Below are 20926 nucleotides of genomic sequence, written 5' to 3'. Positions count from 1 at the left end.
TCAAAAAGGATTCAACAGAATGCAAATCCTAACCCAAAAAAATAAAAAAAAACCATACCGGAATGGATCATAAAAGAAGTCCCTGCAGTTTGGGATGCTCCAATCCGTAACATTGAAAATCCCCAGCTCCAAACAAAAAAAATTATGACTTACGGTGTCGTTCTTTGAGGAATCCGAATAAAATAACGGGTGATAATAACACCGAAATTAATAATAACCGATTAGAAACTCAGAATTGAAAGCTAAAAATGGTAAGTAGCCAACCAATTGAACCTTGTAGTTTCTTGTGCAAATACATTATAACTAACATCCACGAATACCCTCCAATTCAAATCTCTGATAATTCTTCCACCACCAGTGCGGCATAAAACCGCAATGCAGATTTGCATTCGAAAAGAAAATTGCTTAGATGCATACCAATCCGTCGGAGGAATCCAAAATAGTTTCACACAAATCACTCTTCATGAAGGTTATCATTCTGGCCTTCTGGGTACGGAAAACCAGCAATCCAATCCATTCCATTCAAACTACTAACTCGCATTATCTGTTTCAACTTTCAAATGACGAAAACCAATTCTGCAGTTGTCGTTCTAAAACTTGAAAATGGAATACATGAACGGCGATAAACTAAAAAGGAAAGAGGCCTCCTCAACTGGAATATGCAATTTCACGCATCTTTGACAATATAATAAATAGGTGAAGCGGAAATCCTACAAATACCAGAAAATTAAAAAAAAATAGACGTGGTTGGAAATTCGTGAAGCTTTTCCTTTTCCCTCCGTTTTGTTTTGTTCCTTCTTTCTACGTTTGTAGCTCTTTTCTTCCCATTTCCTTTTTCCTGTGGCGGAGAAGAGGAAGAGACCCTTCCTCGTTAGGCTTTGACGCTACAAACCGTTAGCTTGAAAATCAAAACTTAACAGTGTTTGTCTGGACTCTCTGCTTGGTGGATGATCATGCGTCTTGGGTGCAACCGTTCAACCAAAAAAACAAAAATATCTTGTGTTAATTACAAAGAAATCTCCGTTGAAGAAGGGGGGGTGTAACTGACAAATGGCACAATTCCTGATGATCTGGGATAATAATACAACTTTCTTTCAACGTAGGAAAGCCAAAATAAAACGAGTAACTCCCAACGGTATTCCGGAATCTTAGGATGGATACGTTATATCTTTTCCTTCCGCTCCATGATTCTAATTAACAGTGATTCAACTAAATCCTACAAACGGTCCTTTGAGAATGACCTTTTTCGAGTGTGGATTGAAAATGAAAGATTTTTGGCGTCCATCGCATACAAGACTTTCTGTGTGATATGCGACGAGTGTCTGTAGCCTTTTGAGCTGATCCTGTTTCTCTCATGTTTAGCATGCTTTCAAAGGGATATACTTCATCCCACTTCTTCATGGACACCCAACCAAAAAAAAGAAAAAAAGGCTAACCAAACGTGACCCAAATATAATACAAAAATATATGGCTTGGAAACTATTGATTCTTGTAGACATGCATTGTAAACAACCTATAAGCTGATTGTGAAGTGGAAAATGATACCAAAGAAGAGTGTTGGGAAAACCCTCATATGCACGGCGGAATCCAGCATAAGAATAGAGACAAGAGACATTGATTTACTTGGTTCGGTCAAGTGACCTACATCCAAGGATGAATCTAGATGATTCAACATAATATGCACAACTAAATCAATATAAAGTTGGGTACAAATGAACTCTCAAATAACATATACAACTTCTCAAAGAATGATCAACCAATAGATCATGGCATCACAACACCGAAACACCATATAACGGTCGGTTTCCAAGGCTTTGCCCTGACTAATTCGGTGTTCAACCCGGGTCGCACACCTCCAAGGTTTTGCCCTGACTAATCCGGTGTTCGACCCGGGTCGCACACTAGGCTGTGGTGGGTGAGTCTCCCCAGCGGAGATTTTTTGCATCCACAAGGTTTCTATACCGGAACCTTGCTTAAACGGATCAAGCTACTTACCATTTGGACCAACCCCCGTTGGTTTATTTAATCCATTCTATTATCTTCTTCTTCTTCTCCTTTTTTTTTAGAGGGGGGTTGGTGTTACACCCTACTTGATGATATCATACCCGCCCCAACAACTCATGGGTGTGATCCACAGCCACAAGATCTCAATTACACTATCAATAATAAATAAAACAATCCCATAATCAAGAGCAAAAAGAAACAATTCAATATTTAATTAAAGAACTAAAGGTTTCAAAATCCAAGAATGAATACTGAATGAATTAAATAAGAAAGTATCAGCGGAAGCAAAATCAAAAAGAAATGTCTTATCATGGTTTGTTATTATCTTGTAGCATTTTAGGGTATTCTATCTCAAATCTTTCTATTAAATTGGTCATAAGACCCTCTTTCATCCACTTATTCATGCGGCAAATGACCAAAGTTCTTTTCTTGTCAATGGGTGTTGTAAGAGCACTCCATGCACCAGTTAGAAGCTTCGTGTATAACATAACTAGCTACCACTAGCGTCTCTAGTATCTCTTCAGGGTTGTTCTCCCATGCATAGGAAATTTCTCCTATTTTTGCAAGGTATCTAAAGAAAATAAAGAAAATCCACAAGGATGAGTTCTAATGAATTCCATAAGGCAACAAGTCCATACATATACCACAATCACATAGTAAGTAATGAGGAATAGATGAAATGCTATGTTATGAATGCAAGAAAAAATCTAACGATACGAGTCTCTATCTAAGAAAACATGCTGTAAGATAAACACTAGGCCTCCTTTGGGTAGGTCTCGTCACTCTGATCACTAACAAACTGGGATCCTGGGTAAGGGTTATAGTCCTCATCATAAACCATGGTTGGGGTACAGGTTCACACTCTCTCACCACAACCATTGGTCTGAGAATTGGTGTATGTTGGAGATTCTAAACCCAATGCAAAGTCATATGGTTACACACTACATGTGGTCCAAATACCTTTCCTCATGCCTAGTGCCTTTTTGGTTTAGTGTCCTTTTCCATCTAGGAATGTAAATCCTCACAGACTGGTTATCTCTTTTGAACCACATTCATTAACCCTATGGTCATCCACATATTGTTGGGGCGGATGCCTCTCATGTCTCCTCATGACACTTAAGCCGTATTTTGGATGCCCATAAACCCAACCCTAACATATGCAACCCTACTATTTGCATGATAAATAGCGGGTCATTGTGTCTCCTCACGAACTAGTTACCTCTGTTGGATGCCCGCAGGACCACGTCATTGCCATCACGGGTCACTTGACTTTAATACCCTTGTCGAAAGGATAGTAGTATGCAAGGGTAACTTAACCATGCATCTAGACATCCTATGTCACACCCCACCCAGCCAGATCCGGCCATATCCGAATACCCGTGGGGGTGATACACCGCAGGACCTAGGTTCAGTGACAATTCCATACAACACAAGATATAGCATAATTAAAAGGACAAGAATAAATCAAGTTCAAGTATAAAGTTATCAAACTTGATTGATCAAAAGGTTACAGTCATCCATATATCTAAAGTTAATCAAAATGGACATCAGAGTTTGAATGAAACATAGTTTGTTGCAGCGGAAATTAAACTAAACTGATTCCCTAATGGAATCCAACCTCATAAGAATATTCTTTGCACATGCATGAAGCTCCATGCAAGTCTACATCTTCTTCAGTCACTCCTTCAAGAAAGCCTGCCGACGACGAGTCCTCCACTTGGAAGGAGTTCTCATGACCTGTAGAATATTCTAATAGAAACAAACATACAAAAAGGAATGAGTTCAAAAGAACTCAGTGAGGTCAACTCAACATCTTATCATACATTCGTCCACAAGATTCCACATCATATAGTGCATTCGTACACAAGATCCCACACCACACATATAGTTTGAGTATCGATAATGTAATTAATGATAGTGATATGATGTATGAATGATTATGATATTATGCTCCTAACTCTATCATGAAGTCTCTATGGTAGACACGCATTAAGTTTGTACACCAATCTCCTTTGGGCGGTCTCAGTCACTCTCCCTCAACAACATACATCTATTGGGTTCTCCGCAGTTGTTGGGTAAAGTCCTGTCAAGCCATGGTTGGGGTATAGGTCACCACTCTCTCAGGCTAAGGCAATACTTTTTTTTTTTTAATACATAAACGGGGTTAAAAAACCCAAATCAATTTAAAGAGAGCTGGTCAAACAATCCACCTGAAGGAACTCCTCTATACCTTGAGGGGGTTCTTGAAAGAAATGCGTAGGAGACTCCAATGTTGTTCTCTTCGCCATCCAATCGGCAACCATATTTGCTTCTCTATTAGTATGAGTAATGATGATATTTCCATGCAAATCTACCAACTCTTGAATCACCACAATAATCCTTGTCATCCTTCCTTGATTTTGAGCACTCAGTTTCAAACAATCGATTGCTTGTGAAGAGTCAGACTCCGCGTAAACAAGTAGCATATTTCTTTCTACTGCATAGCATATGCCTACACAAATAGCATGGAGCTCAGTTTCAAGAACACTTGTCTTGGGGATTCTATGCACAAAACCTCCCAAGTACACCCCTTCTGAGCTGCGAAAAACCCCTCCAATTTGATTGAAATCTTCTTTACCAACTGTAGCATCTACATTGCATTTTAGCCACCCTTCCGTTGGTCTTTTCCACTTTGCCTTTCTTCTAACACTTCGTGATAATGATTGTGGATTATTTTCCTGGGTCCAAGCTGCCTCCACATGTGAGTAGTATTCTTTTATCATTTCCACCCCCTCCCCCCGGTCGAGTGAAGTCTTCTTCATGAGTATCACGATTTCTCCAACCCCACAAGATATAGTATGATGGCGAAATTGGCTGACCATCCTTTCTATTGTTGTGATAGATTTCCACAAATGTTTAGGTAAAGCCAATCACGACGATCACAATTGAAGAATTGTCCTTGTTGATTCATTGGGATTAATCATTTCCATACTCCACTCGCATATTGACAATCTCTAAATACATGTAGACTAGTTTCGGCTTCTTGAAGACAGAAGTTACAGAATGAGTGGTTCATGAGTCCCATTTTCCACTTCCTATCATTAGTTAGCAGCCTGTTCAGACTTAGAACCCACATGAAACAAGAGATTCTTTGAGGCACCTTTAACTTCCAAATGGCCTCCCAATACCTGTTATCAAAAGAAATGTCCACACCAAGACTATTGGAATCTTCTAACACTTCATATGCAGATTTTATTGTAAAACATCCATGCTGTGATGGATTCCATAGCCATACATCCTTTCCTCCTCCTGTACTTGGCGGTGGGCATGCTTCAATTTTAATGCAACAGTCAGAAGGTAATATATTTTCGAATTTTTCCTTTCTCCAACCTCCATTTCCATCCACATATGATGATATTTTTTCCTTATTCATTCCACTGGGTATATCATATATAGCTTTTGACTTAAAGTTCTGCCCCACCTCCAGCCAATTATCTTCCCAGAAAAAAGATGAAGTTCCATCGCCAACATCATCTTTGTTGTTGCTCAGTACTTTGGGAGCTACAGTACAAATTGCTTTCCAGATGGGAGAGTCACTCGGACTAGCTTTGAATTTCTCTTTTCTTCTATTGCTTCCATATTTTGCCTGCAAAATTGATTTCCATATAGTATTATAATTTAAGAACCCCCAAGCAAGCTTAATCTGGAAAGCTTCATTCACCTTAAAGAGATTCTAAAGCCCAATCCACCTATCTCTTTTGGTTTGCAGATAGTGTCCCACCCAATGAAATGAGATCGCCTTTTGTTTTGAGTATCACCCCATAAAAAACCTCTAGCTGATTTTTCAACATCTTGAAGTATTCCTTTTGGTAAGGGTCCTGACTGCATAGAGTAAACTGGAATAGCCATAATAACTGATTTAGCAAGGGTTATTCTACCAGCCAAAGAAAGTGTATTTATCATACAATCATTGTATTTGGTACCATAGTCACACTAGGAGCAAGGTATAAATGTGAGTTAATGTGTATGTGTATTGGTGAAAAGCCAAATATACTTCATTTATTCCTACACGTAATACTACTAGTTGTTTTTTTTTTTCCGTTACACTAAACGGGGTCAATGACTCAAGAAGAGCACTAATAACGATAAGAAATACGATCCACCATGAGAATCTCCTCCAAATTTGAGGGAGCATTCTGAATGAACATTAAGGAACACTCAGGACTAAGTATCACTTTAGACATCCAATAGGCAACCTTATTTGTGTCACGTCCCATGTGACAACACCTAATGCAATCCACACCATCAAGCACCAGGTCAATCTCATCTATTAACCTATCGAATCTACCCCGATCCACGCATCCAGGGTCCAAAAGATTCACAGCCTTTAAGGAGTCTGACTCCAAATGAAGAGGCATAAAACTCATTTCCTTAGCTACACACAAGCCAACCCAAATGGCTCTCAACTCCGGAGAGGCCCCTTAAGATATAGATCTCATAAGTAAAAATCTAGATCTACATCATCTTCTTCAATAAGATTTGCCATTAAATCAGATATAAAATCCACTCATCTTGACAAGATCCAATCGAGATCATTAATGAGAAAGAAATATATTCATCCAAACCACCAACATAACTAAAGGAAGAATAACTATTTTCTAATAGAATGAAATTCAATAGATTAAGAGAATGGTTAGACTTGCCTTCACTTTGGATCTAAAAATCAAAGAAAACTCGAAAGATTATCTATGAAAATAGGTTCTCTTCCACCAACCACATACTTTCTGACTCTTCTCAGTCCACGACAGCCTCTAGTAATAAAATAACACAAAATTAGGTCGTGGAAGGCTTTAAATGGGGTGTTGGGGGCAAAATAGGGTTTTTTCTGTGAAATTTTTCAATCAACCGCCAGGGTGGTGGTTGCTTGGCCAATCGACTACCTTAAGCAACTGCCCTAGTACTTTTAAGTACTTGGGCATTTTGCACTCCCGATTGATCCCTAGCCCTGTTACAACCTTAACCAACATGTGAAGGGCTCTTACCTCGCTCATGGACATTTTCCAACTCGACCTTTCTCATACTATATATTCACTAACCCAATTCAGTCGGGATCTGGCTGGATCTCCTTTTGGTTCCCAATGGGGCAAGTCATTTACCCACACTATCCAAATCCATGGGCTCTGAGGTTGAAACATGGGCTTCAACCTGAATGACCCACAACTTCTTTTGGCTAGAGCTTCGGGTATTCAGACCTGTAATTCGGGTTTTGGGTTAGGAATATGGGGGCCATTATAGGTGGGGAGGGGGGATATTAGGGGGTGGAGACTATTGCATATATCATAGGGAGACTTAAACCCATGACTTCTTCACTAAGAGGTGTTCGTTATTATCAAATGAGCGAACCTTCGATGGTCATCTTATCCCCTCTTTTTTTTTGCCAATGGTCATCTACTAATCCATGTTTTTTTTTTTTTTTTTTTTTTTTTGCTTTTGAGTTTAGTGCACTCACATTTGTTATTCAGACATTGTGACCAAAATATGGCTATGTATTATTACTAAGTTGGCAGTCATGACTAAGATTTGGGCTAAGGCAATACTTTATCATACAGTCATTGTATTTGGTACTATAGTCACATTGGGAGCAAGGTATAAATGTGAGTTAATGTGTATGTGTATTGGTGAAAAGCCAAATATACTTCATTTATTCCTACAAGTAATACTACTAGTTTTGTTTTTGTTTTTGTTTTTTTGTTTTTTTGTTTTTTTTTTTTTTTTTCCTGTTACACTAAACGGGGTCAATGACTCACTAAGAACGATAAGAAATACTATCCGCCATGAGAATCTCCTCCAAATTTGAGGGAGCATTCTGAATGAACATTGAGGAACACTCAGGACTAAGTATCACTTTAGACATCCAATGGGCAACCTTATTTGCGTCACGTCCCATGTGACAACACCTAATGCAATCCACACCATCAAGCACCAGGCCAATCTCATCTATTAACCTGACGAATCTACCCCGATCCATGCATCTAGGGTCCAAAAGATTCACAACCTTTAAGAAGTCTGACTCCAAATGAAGAGGCATAAAACTCATTTCCTTAGCTACACGCAGGCCAACCCAAATGGCTCTCAACTCCAACTCAAGAACACTCCCAGAGGGTACCCGTCTAACAAACCCTCCCATGAATTGACCTTGTGAATTACAAAAAACATCTCTCACCATCCGTTGCCTGCCCTCTTACTCACGGTAGTATTGACATTTAATTTTATCCACCTAGTTGGTTGTGGATGCTACCTCCCTTTCACAACAGCACATTTGATCCTTATAGTTCGAGAGCATGTGTCCCAAGCTTCCATCACAGATTCCCCATAATCTAAAGTCAGCCTTCGCCCATTAACCATCCTAATAAAGTAATGTTCATGCAAGTCTTTATTCCTCCAAAACCAGAGCAAGGACATTGTGCAAGCAAAAAAACGATCCCAACCATCTTGAATAAGCATGTAGTATCTTGACCTTATGTTCTAAGAGACATTTGTCACCATAGTGTTAACTCTTATTCTTGAATTATCAAGTACTAAAGATTAAATAAACTTACCAACACAGAGTTGTTCTAGTGGATGAAACCAACACTTCTTAGTGAAGAAGTCGTGGATTCGACTCTCGCTGAAGCATATTAATATCCTTATTCCCAGCTTAATAAAGTCCCTTTGTACAAAAAAAAATAATAATAATAATAAAACAAAAAAAAATAAACCTATACCAATATATGAGAGTAAGAATATGCAAATGTAAAATCAATTTGTAGAAGTAATGGCAGATGGTTTTGAAAAATAATTTTTATAGTAAAATCATTTCGGTCTAAAACATACTCATACATTTATTGTATGTTTAATTGAAATTTTTTAAAATTGATTAGGTACAATTGAACTTCCTAAGAGGCCTAAATTAGACCTTTACGGGATTGGTAGCAATTAATTGTCCTAGGGTCTATTTTATAAATATTAATAATAAAAGATTTTATATGTAAAAATAAATAACATTTACCTCCCTTCTTAATTTATTGAATGATAACTATATCCCTCATAATATGCATATGACATTTTAAAAGTCCAACTTTTGGGAATCTTTGCTTTTCAAGATAAAGTGGAATGTCATCAAAGGCCTATGTTTTGAGGTGTAGGAACAATTTGCTCATTTAACAATGTGGGAGACCTCGTTCTTATTTCCAAGAAGATCCAAACTTTTAAACTCATATTTCTTACGTAATTCTTTTAGTTAGGTGGTGTAAATTGTAATTGGATTTTTACCAAAAATAAAATAAAATTGTAATTGGATTTACCGGATTGGCTGCACAATTCAAAATTTGAAAAGTACAATATACAATATTGTAATTTAGCAATAATAGGGGGATGCAAGTATGCAACACTACTTACTCCAAAACTAAAAGTAGAGTGGACCAAAACCAAAAGTTCCATTGGCTTCAAATTCGTCCAATAACAAACTGAGACGGTCTCACAGATTACAAGCAAATCGCTTTAGTGTTGTACCGTGCAATTTATGGTCTAGATCAAAACTTAGTGATTAAGTTTGCCTTGTTTCACATAAATAATTTATTTTTTAGTAATGTTTAACTGTGAAACAAGTAATTAAAGATTCTGTCCCGCCAAGTTGTATCTACACCGTACACCTATGGTGCAGTGAAATACCATAAGTTTGTACTTGAACCGTAGGCTACGCAGCACCCAAGTCGAGCTCCAGACCGCACGGGCAGGGGCAACCCAAAATTCACAGAGTGGGAAGAACTATTTTACGACGGATTTGCGATCCGGATGAAGAAATAACTATTAACTACCGCTGTCGAAACCTCTGCCGATTGTATCCACTATCCACAGGGGGGGCTTTTCTTTCGTCTACGAAGCTTTGGTTGGAGATTCGCTTCTTTCATTTCGTATTAAATGTGGACGAGGTCCGCTTCTTTCATTCTTGAAAGACAACAACTTCAACCGCCGGGGATGACAAAGCCCCAAATCTTTCATTCCCCTTCCAACGAACCAACCACTACCATGCCTGAAACCACCATACAAAACCCTAACCCCTCTATCTCTGCTTACTACCAGACCCGAGCGGCTCACCATGCAGTGGTCACCAGCGACTGGCTAGCACAAGCTCAGGCCGCCGTGGGACGGAACCCAACCGATGTTCTTCCGGACGAGAACTCCACCAGTAACGTCAATATCTCTCCAGGCAAACCTTTCAGCGTGATCGACGAGTTCAACCGATGGAGGCAGCAACCTGATCTCGCCGAAGCGGTCGCTGCTATTTTGGCCTTGGCTTCCGTCATTCGATTTAGTCAGGCTACCACCATGATGGAGCTCGAGATCGAACTGAAGAAGGCATCCGATTCTCTGAAAGTTAGTTTTTTTCCTTCTTTTTCCTCACATGTTTCTGAAATTCTTTTTTCTTCTCCATTTCTTTGATCTGCCTTAGGGTCTTAGGGTTCTGGTTCCTCATAGACTGTCAACTTATATCCTGATGCATCTTTTAGATTTGTTGAAATATGAGCATATGACTGGTAATCTGTCCAGTTTCTTCGTTTTTTCGAGTTTAAGAATCCTCATATTAAAATTGGTTGTAGCTTTCTAAAATCCCTGATATATGGAAACTTCAATCAAAAGGGAAATATTTATGATTGTGTGTTAGTGTGTGGTAAAAACTCACTCATCAAAATTTATCAAGGGTTGGCAAATTTTAGGTATTACACCATGACTTGAGAGCATCCTGTTACTCGATATTAAGCTCATTGATGAATTCCATCTGTCAATTCTCTTTTTTCCTAAATCCTTTGGGATTTTTAAAATTTAGCTTTAAAAGGAGGGAAAAGATATCTTGACCAGTTGGTTTTTGGTTTTACCATTTACAAGTTGGAGCTCTAACATCGTGTTTTACTGGTGATAAGCCGCCCAAGAGTGCCAGTATAAAAGATAATGATCAAACAAACTTACAGATTCTGATCTCTATTAGATCTCCACTGTGGTAGCAGATTTATTCCAGTTTACAACAGTAGGAAGCGACACAGATAAAAAGAAAGCTGAGAAAGTTCAGGACAACAACTAGAGACAGCTCAATCACTGATAATAGGACTGGTTGCCCTATGTCTAGAGTTTATAGTGGCAATGGATTCCAGTTCTAAAATTTCAGAGAACCATGCAGTAGGAAATGCCAGCTAAATGCCTTGATAGGCGGTCCATTACTCTCAACTGGAAAATAGAGCTCCATTAACAACAAAATTCTACTTTTCAGTTACTGCTGTGCACACCCTGTTTTGTAATGATATTTGTATGATCTTCCCTAATTCCTGCCCTAGTTTTCTTATTGGTAGAATTACATCTGGAGCCCCTATATAAACAAGAGGGTTGACAATTGGCTGGACTGGATGCTTCCTCATTGGTGATCCTCTGTGGTTATGCTGAGCGCAAGTGTCAGATTTAACCTTTGGTTTTGCTTATATAATATGGTTTACTCTAATATTATTCCTAAGCATAGGCCCTTTGTGTGGGTCATTTTTGACTTTGCTGTTGGTAAATTTTTGTTTGAGGTTTCAAAACTTGAAAATTGTTCAGTGGTTGTTGCATGTCTTTATATCTAAATTCAAAACCTTGGCAAAGACCATTTGTGATATCTCTGTGATCACTCTGTCACACTTTGATGAGCACATCATGTGCTAATAATTAGGCTTCTTTGTATTATTTTTGTATCTTCATTTGAATTGGTTAACCCTATTTAAATTTCAGTCATCGGACGAAACCTCTATCTCCTTGAAGGCCGGATGTGATCTGTTCATGCGGTACGTTACCAGAACTTCAGCTTTAGAATATGAGGAGTTCAATGCTGCAAAAGCTCGGTTAATTGAACGTGGTGAGAAATTTGGGGAGATATCTCGTAAGGTATGAAGTTATTGACTGTTTTGCCATTTATATTCTTGTACTACTATTTTATTCAATCATGCTGGTTAGGAGCAATAATCATTTGCAGTGCATCTTGTATTTTCATGATTCAGGCACGCAGGACCATTGCAATGCTTAGTCAAGATTTTATCTTTGATGGTTGCACCATTTTGGTACATGGTTTCTCAAGAGTTGTGCTTGAAGTCTTGAAGACAGCAGCTCAGAATAAGAAACTCTTCCGAGTTCTTTGTACAGGTTAGTCCTGTTCTATTCGTTTCTTTTCTCACCCTCATGAATGTTTATCCCCAGAGGATTTATTAAAAGGCAGCAGCTCAGATAAGAAATTCTTCCAAGTTCTTTGCACAGGTTTGTGTTCCTTTTCTTGCAGAATGTATCGATCTCTCGAAAATGTTTTAAGTCACTCAATGATTAGAATAACGTCAAATTACTTTATAGTCATTAAGGAAAATGGACTATAAAAATTGATCTGGTTTAGTGGCCAATGAGGGAGGTTGATTTGTAGGAGAGGAGATCGAGCTGTGAAATATATATATATATATCTGATCAAAATACTCTGAGAGTATAGGTCATATTTGCATATAGCTTTGCATAGTTCGACCCAGCGAACTTAAAACTTTCTGGAATACCTCCTAATACCTCCTACCCCCTATTAGTGGTATCAGAGCAGTTACTTTCTCTGTGACTGTGTAAGTAGTAGTTTTGCATTGCATAATTATGACATGAAACAAGCCCTTAGTTTCTTTAATGTATTACATTTATCGATGTTTTTCATGCCTGATAGATAGATTAGCCATTTATGGTGAATTTGGCTTACAGACAACTTTATGAAAGATTATTTATAAGTCTTTTGTTAGATTTATAGTTTACAACAAAGAATCAGATTTACATCAGCTTCCTGATGAAGTAAAAGATATCATTTTTGAGAAATGTCTAGATAATTATCAAAATATTCATTTTGATTTAGATCCTTACGTAAAAAGATATATATCTGCAGGATGGAAGTATAACTTACCAACTCCTGAAAGATGTCTAGGACATTTATTTGGAAGAAATGATTGATCCTATTTCTTTCATAATTATTGTCATGCTAAAACAGTTTCCTATGTTAAAGATATTAGAAGAGATTGCTGATGAGATATGTTTTAAACATGAAATAAGTCGTGAAGATTTTTATTTCAGTGAAGAAGGTTCAGATTATTATCCCTTGGAATATGGAGAAGATAATGAAATTACAGATACCGAAAATTGGTACAATGATGACTGATTTAAAAAGATTAGATTATCTTGGTCTCGAAGTTTCGGATAAGATAGGACAGATTACCACTACTATAGATAGATATAAGATCAAATGTTATTTTCAGTCTATTCACTTCAGGCATAGGCTGCATGTGGAAGATTTAGATGATACCCATGAAATAATTAATTCTCTCATGGATTTAGTTATAAGCATGAGTATAAGTCTAGAAGATAATTGGAGTAAAATCCAAAACACTATAGATAGGATAGCCGATATCATAGGAGATAAAAATAAGATATTAAAACAGATAAATCAGACTCTTGATTTAGGAAAAGATAACACCCAGATTCTTAAAAATCTAAATTACATAAATCATAAGATTGAAGATTATAGAAAAATAATCCTCAACATTGATTTATCTAAGATTCCTCCAAAGATGAGATACGAGAGTTAATCCACCAATTAAGGTTAAGAGAACCTAAAGATATAGAAAGACAGACTCTAGCAAATCTAGAAAATTTAGAAGTTGAAGCCCAAAAGATGAGCCTCCAAAGGCAACAAGATTCAGAAGAGTTTAGAAAGAGAATGTCCTTAATAGATACAAAGATCGATAACCTTGAAAGTTTAACCAAAAAATTATTTGGAATATGAGTTTATCTTGCAGTATAGACTATATGAGAACCAAAGAAAGATTGAAAGAATTATATTGGGGAGACCTACCAGAAGAAAATGTAGGAATAACCAAATACAAAGCTCCAGGAGTTCCAGATACAGTTATCATAGTTCAGAATAATATTGAACTAGAGATGCTCAAGACTATCATGGAAAAGCTTGATAGGATAGAATCCAAGATTAGCCAACCAAGTACTGTTTCAAGTGCTGAAATTGACAACTTGAATTCGTCCTTGGATAGGTTAAAGGTTACTAAGAATATTGTAAAACCCAAAGGAGACTTCATTAAGTATTCCCAGGATAAGACATTCAGATTTGGTCCATATTTTTCAAAATGAGTATTAGACCATTTACTGGAAGATCCAATTCTGTAAATAGATCAGGTGGATATGAATCAAGTGGTTCAAACAGTTCTGAGTCTACCATAGGAAGAATTTTCAGAAGATTTAAGCCTTCTAGTCAAAATCTTGCATTAGAAGAAATAATAGATATAGATCAAAACATAGAAAACTTTAGAAATAATAGATTGAGTTTGTTAAAACCAGAAGCATTATATGCTTGTAATGGTTTTCTTAAAGATACTGGCTTAGTAAGAGCTTATCAAGAACAACCCATGAATGTTACTGAAAGACAGACCGGAGTGATCCAAGTCTTGTCAGATGAAACCTTGGGTAAGTTAAGGATAAACAAAAGAATGAATTTGTTACACCTTGGTGTTATAGTTATTGGCATCAAAGGACTAACAAGAAAGAATTTAGGTACCAAAGTGTTGGTAGCCCTGACAGATGACGGATGGCAAAATCCCATGAGAATCGATTATAGTCATTATGCGAAGTAGATATGAATAACAATATAGGATTGTTCTATATTGCTCCAGATTTTATGAAAGATATAAGGATGCTCGTCAGATAAGGTTAAAGATTATGACAAAAGGCTATGAGAGTTACGTTGGACATAACCTTTTGGCATGCGTAGGATTTATGGGGAACCTCCAATAATTCTACAATCAAGTTTAATGTGCAGATAGACGATGTTATCCAAGGAATAGCATCAAAACATATAGCTTTACAAAAACCAACCATGATTGACCCGATAAGATTGGCAGGATTAGAATGGGATGTCACACAACTCATCCACCAAAAGGATAATAAGGTAATTACTCCAACAGAGAATACCTTATACCAAGATTCACAAGGTAATACTTTGCTTAGATTCCATAATTATTTAGAAACTCAACAAAGAATATCTACAGATAGGAGAGATGAAGATAGTAGTATCATAAGATCAGAATTTGAGTAGACTTTGATGGCAGAGAAACCAGAAAACTCTGTGAAATTAGAGAAAGAGCTATAAAAAGAGGAGATGAAAGAATGAGGTTGATGGCGAAGATGTTCTCGAAGACGAGGAATCATATTTGAAGATAATACCCATACGAAGCTGCTGAGATTGAATCCAAATTTTTGGCAAAAATAGATGATGAGCCTACCGAAAAAGATGAGATAAGGTCAATCCCTGAATCGACCAATGACAGCATAAGAATTAGAATGGATAAGCAGGATGAAGACTTGAATCAGATTCCTTCTAATTTGGAAGATGTTGGTGAAGAATTAGACAAATAAAATTTTGTAGGAATGAACATGCAAGGAGCTCCATATGACCCTAGTAAGCCATATGGACTAGGTAATTCAGATATGAGGTTTGGAGACAGACCTAGATTAAAGATAGAAAAATTAGATTATGATGTTGAACAAATTGGACCAGGAGATATAATCAAGCCTCGAGGAAGAGAAATGCTCCGTAGAGCCTCCGGTTAGATTAGGATTAGATACTATCACAGGAAGAGGAAGATTACTGAACCTAGGACACCATGATCCTCAAAGGTGGGACAGTGTCATAGATGTCTGGAAACAGAATGTCGTTAACGAATTCTTTAAAGAAACTCGTAATTGGACGGCAGAAGAGATGTACAGATATTTGGAAACCTTTTTAGGGGAATCCATGAAAGCTAATTGGGAAAGGTATAAAACAGAATACCCACAGTCATATACTAGACTTGTAAGTCTAGGAGTAAATCCCTATAATTTTACAAGTTTTATTCATATGTTATGTACTGGACAAGATCCCAATAGTGCACAAACAAAGGTTCAAGCTATGGCTTTAACTAATCTTGAACAGTTAAGCCTTCAGAGTTACAGATACATAAAACCATTCCTAAAGAAATTAAAAAAGAAACTTACGGAAGAAGACGCGGTCTTTCTTCGCTTTGATCTTCTCAAGACAAGTGCAATATTTGAAAGTAGTACTTCATAAACATCTATTACAAACCTTACAACAGTTACTATTACAGAGCTTCACTCCTCTCTCAAGCTCTCTTCATTCCTATTCTATTTAAAACAAGAAGTCCTATTTATAGACTTTGAACTTCAAAGTTTATACAACATAATTTAATAAAAGATAAAGTGGAATCCAAAAACTATAAAAGGTAGTTTAATAAAAGATAAAAGGACTCTTATTTAGTGGTTACATGACATCAAGCATGACGTCACGGCATCTTTGTTGTGAGTGGAATCTTTTAGGCAATTATCGTTCCTACTTCAAAATCTTCAACCATGAGGCTAATGATTTCTCGCAATAGTCTCGTTGTATCTCAAGGGCCGATCATCCATCATTTCCATGATTTGGGATCTGCTCCTTCTATTGGCTTTCTTGGTCACCTTTTCATCATGCTTCTTTTCATATCTTTTCAGAAAACAGGTAACTTTCTTATTTTTCTTGAACCTTCGTCCAAGTATTTGGTCATATCTGTTTACCCATCTTAGAATAGAAATGTCTCCAAGTTGGGCAATGACTATTCTTCCGGATCTTCTATTATACTCATCTCTTCCGAGGGCCTTCTACGAGCCATCCGATCCCGTAGACCGGATGAACTGGGTCCACCATCTTCCGCCGATAGTAGCTTCTTGACCTCTGTACCAACATTCCATCAATTGATTTTACATATTGCTGGATAGGAGGTTCTAAAGCTTCTACAATTTGTTTATCTGTAGAGGGTTTATCTTTGGAATCTTCATTTGATCTTTTCTTATGCTTTCTGACAAATGATGTCATAATCTCTCGACTCATTCATGCCTAAGAGATCTTTGGCACGAAGTAGATGTGTTTATCAACTCTACTTTCTCGCTTTCAAGCTTACGGTTCGCAAGCCTTAAGTCGTTTACTTCTTCAACAAGGCGCAACAGCGGACACCCCTGTTTATTTCACATTGCTCGGTGAGATCGTTTATCTCCATCTTTGTGACAGAACACTCATCGCACGCCATAAGTGCTCCTTTGAAATCTTTTTGATCAACTTTTTCAATCTTCGGATCTTTGTAGAAGTTAATACCAAGAGTCTTCCTGGCATCCCTCAATGCTTCAGATAAATCAACATAGCCTTTGTAAAGAGGCTTGTCAAAATTTCTGATGCAAACAGAGACATCTGACCATTGTGTATAAATTCCAGGCAGCTTTCCTTTAAACACAACGTAGTATCTATAACTGGATTTTGACTTGGAATAAGCCATGTTCATCTGATAATTTAAGCAATTCATGACTGAGCTAAAATAGTCACGCTTGCTTTTATCTGCTGGATCTTGGATACTCTGGTGATGAGAAATCCAAAGATTATCTAAAATTGTTTTATCTTGTTCTTCAACTTCAAGGAGAACCTTGAACTCAAATCTTTCATCTATGGTGTAGAGGTATCTCTGCCCATACATAATCTTCTTGGGTACATGCTTCTTTTTCAAGTTAGCACTTCCCATTTGAGGAACTTTATCTTTGTTGCTTCGGGTATTAACCACAGAAGCTATAATCTCTTCAATGGAAGTATCTTTTGACTGGGAATCAATCGTATTTTCAGAATCTTTGGGCTGAGAATCAGCCATATCTTTGGGCTGGGAAACAGCCAAATCTAGTTCCTGCAAATTATTTTCCAAATAAGGATCTGGATAATCCATCTGCAAGAAAATTATCTTTTCCATTAATATGTTCAAAGGTTATATCAAAACCTTTGTTAATAATGGTATCTCTAAAAATCAACCATCTTCTTTGTGAGATCTTTTTCTCATTTAAATTTTTATAAAATCTGACTATGGCTTGGCGCGTTCTAACAAGAATCTTTTTATTTTGAAGAAAAAGTTCAAAGGCTTCTAATCCTTTAATAACAGACTCAACTTCAAAATCTATTGCTGCCAAATTTTTGTTCTAGTGCAAACCAGAGGCATATCTGCAGATTTCTTCACTGGATTTAGGTGAATACTCATTTGGTCTAATTTTGAGTATTGCTCCCCATCCTTCTTGTGAACCATCTGTTTCAACAATATGGTAATAATTATCTTTGGGATATCTCATGGGTTTAACTTTTGAAATCAACTGTTTTATTCTTTGGACCAACTTAATGTCTTGTTGGTTAAATCTTTTCTCAGCTTTTGTGGAAGTCTTAGCATATAGGGGCCTAAGATTTTTCCCAAATCTTTTATAAAGTTTCTGGCTTGGTTGAGTAAGCCAACAAAAGATTTAATCTGGGTTGTTCCTTCAAGGACATCTGGGAATTTCAAGATTTTTCTCGAAATATGATCTTGTAAAGATATCAGGTCCTTTCCTAAGACTAAGCCCAGAAAGTTAATATGTTCTTTGGCTATCTCTAATTTTTTTTTAGAAATGACTAAACCATGTTTAGCAAATAGTCTAAAGGCAGTGAGCAAATGCTCAACATGTTCCTTTTCATTTCTGCTGAATACTAAAATATCATCTATATAGACTGCAATAAATTCTCTGTATTCTAAGAATATCTGATCCATTCTGCGTTGGAACACAGAAGGGGCATTCTTTAGTCCAAAAGGCATTACGTTCCATTCGTAATGTCCTCTGCTTGTTGTAAAAGCAGTCCATGGAATTGAATCTTTGTGGACCTTTATCTGGTGGATATATATATAAGGCGCCCGTGCCCCACACCGGGGAAGGACCAGGCAGCCGGGGCGACGAACCCGCGACCTCCAGCGCACAATGGAGAGACTCCACCAGCGCCGGCGGGGTTGGATATATATATATATATATATATATATATATATATATATATATATAATATATTCAGTTTTGCACTTCAAATCATGATGTCTTTTTATGATTAAAAAGTACTGTTTGTACTAGGGATATTGAATTATACTTTTTCTTTATTCTACTTACTGTTTATATAAATTGAGCACGAACTAATGTCATTCAAAACTTGCAGAGGGAAGGCCGGACAGGACGGGCCTACGGTTCTCAAATGAACTTGATAAACTTGATGTTCCTGTAAAGCTTCTAATTGACTCTGCAGTGGCATATATAATGGATGAGGTTGACATGGTATTTGTCGGGGCAGATGGTGTGGTGGAAAGTGGAGGTATAATCAACATGGTGGGAACATACCAGATTGCATTGGTGGCTCATAGCATGAACAAACCTGTTTATGTGGCTGCTGAGAGTTACAAGGTATGCACAGTGAATTGCCAATTATGGAGACTAATAAAAAATAATTTTCTTGAAGGGGGAAAGGGAAAAAAATCCTGGCTCTCTCAATCTTTCCATCAGTCCATAAGTTTTGGTGGGTGATGAAAGATGTTTTGTAGAATAATGAGAGATGACTGCTGAAACACTACTGTTGGATGATAGAAGCTGCTTCACCACTTGAGCACGTACAGGTATAGCTATAGACTTGACCATAGGCTTGGATGATGGCAGCCCATAGATACAGAATGCCAGCTTGAGCCCAGTATAACCTGCGTTCAGACTGATTCAGCAGACCCTAGAAGAATAAAGGATGTATTTTATTGGGAAAGTGTTCCCCAGGCTGCCAGGGTTAGGAGTCAGCACTCCATGCCAATAGGTGTTTTGAAAAGTTATCATCTAGACATGATTCAACTTTTCAAAAGCAATTGAGAGCAAATAATATAAAATAGATGAGAGGGAAACTGCCCACTGACAGTTTGTCGATTTTTCTGCCCATCTGGTTCTTAGTATAAAATGTTCTTCTTTGTCAATCAGGGCTGAAACTGGCAAACCAAGAATGAGCTTGTGAGCCTTGAAGCCTAACCTGGCCGATTTTGATTCCGTGTCAATTTAACCAATCCTTGCCCGTTCCGCTCTTAAACCTTGCCCTTTATGACTAGTGTTTATTTGTGGGATGTAGCTATAGTTCTTATATGCTTGAACATCAATGCATGCCCCACTTATTAGAAAGTCTGTCATTTATCTGTTGTTTGCAGTGACATTTGATATCACACAACCTAAAAGAAATCATTTGATATTACACAAGCTGATAGAAATTGTGACTATCAAACTCTTGCTGAGTGAATAGTGGGAGTCTGTATTTAAACTGGAATAACTTATAAGATGGTAATATGGTTCTACAGTTCATAAAGCCAGTTCAGCGTTGCAGTTGTAAATGTAAATCATCTTGATGTATTGTTTCTATCTTTTGCTGTACAGTTTGCACGTCTATATCCATTGGACCAGAAAGACATGGAACCAGCCCCGCGTGACATTGATTTTGGGGTCCCTATTCCAGCTCGCGTTGAGGTCGAAAAATCTGCAAGGGATTATACTCCTCCCCAGTATCTTACTCTTCTATTTACAGATCTTGGTGTTTTAACACCTTCTGCTGTTAGTGATGAACTTATTCAACTTTACTTGTAACTTGTGGTTGAAATCAAACTCTTTCAACCGTTGTTCATCAAGCTTCGAGTCTTTGGTGAGTTTCTCTGACCCCAAAACCCAAGAAGGTTTTTAGATGTTTATTTTCTCCCATAGAGGATGCAGAGTGAAAACACGTTCACAGAGAGGCAGTTTGGCCTCTGATTTGCCTCATGGCATGCCAGGTGAGGAACTATGGAGCATTGATTAGGGAGAGGGCATATTTATGTAAACTTTTGGGGCTTCATTCAGTTTTCTGACCCATATGTAAATAGGCTATTCGCCCTGTGCCCCATTTTGTTGATGGGTCCATTCTTGCTCTCAAACCTTAAGACAACACACACGAACGGTG

The 20926-nt window shown here is 37.5% G+C and overlaps 2 protein-coding genes across 2 annotated transcripts in view; one reads left to right on the top strand and one right to left on the bottom strand.

Moving 5' to 3' along the window:
- Positions 1 to 1336, bottom strand: part of LOC149012021 (1-phosphatidylinositol-3-phosphate 5-kinase FAB1B-like) — a 44893-nt gene extending 43557 nt beyond the window's left edge. Inside the window, 1 exon segment of the mRNA XM_089162053.1 lies at positions 59 to 1336. The gene's annotated coding sequence lies outside the window, so the exon portion shown is untranslated.
- An 8439-nt stretch (positions 1337 to 9775) lies between these two features.
- On the top strand, positions 9776 to 20886 carry LOC149012020 (uncharacterized). Its single transcript, XM_089163519.1, has 5 exons — positions 9776 to 10398; positions 11779 to 11931; positions 12045 to 12186; positions 19133 to 19374; positions 20371 to 20886. The coding sequence occupies exons 1-5, from the start codon at positions 9943 to 9945 to the stop codon at positions 20575 to 20577; spliced, it is 1200 nt and encodes a 399-aa protein (XP_089019645.1). The 5' UTR covers positions 9776 to 9942; the 3' UTR covers positions 20578 to 20886.
- Positions 20887 to 20926: the final 40 nt, after the last annotated feature.

This window comes from Hakea prostrata, chromosome 7 (assembly GCF_041222555.1).
Source record: "Hakea prostrata isolate BN-2017 chromosome 7, UWA_Hpros_2, whole genome shotgun sequence".
NCBI classification, from domain to species: domain Eukaryota; kingdom Viridiplantae; phylum Streptophyta; class Magnoliopsida; order Proteales; family Proteaceae; genus Hakea; species Hakea prostrata.
This window is presented reverse-complemented; position numbering and strand designations above follow the sequence as displayed.

What these genes read in the sequence shown, in the direction of transcription:
- LOC149012020 (XM_089163519.1), top strand. Translation starts at nt 9,943, where the DNA reads ATGTGGACGAGGTCCGCTTCTTTCATTCTTGAAAGACAACAACTTCAA. An exon ending in AGGCATCCGATTCTCTGAAA is followed by an intron (nt 10,399 to 11,778) that starts GTTAGTTTTTTT and finishes TTTAAATTTCAG; the next exon opens with TCATCGGACGAAACCTCTAT. An exon ending in TTGGGGAGATATCTCGTAAG is followed by an intron (nt 11,932 to 12,044) that starts GTATGAAGTTAT and finishes TTCATGATTCAG; the next exon opens with GCACGCAGGACCATTGCAAT.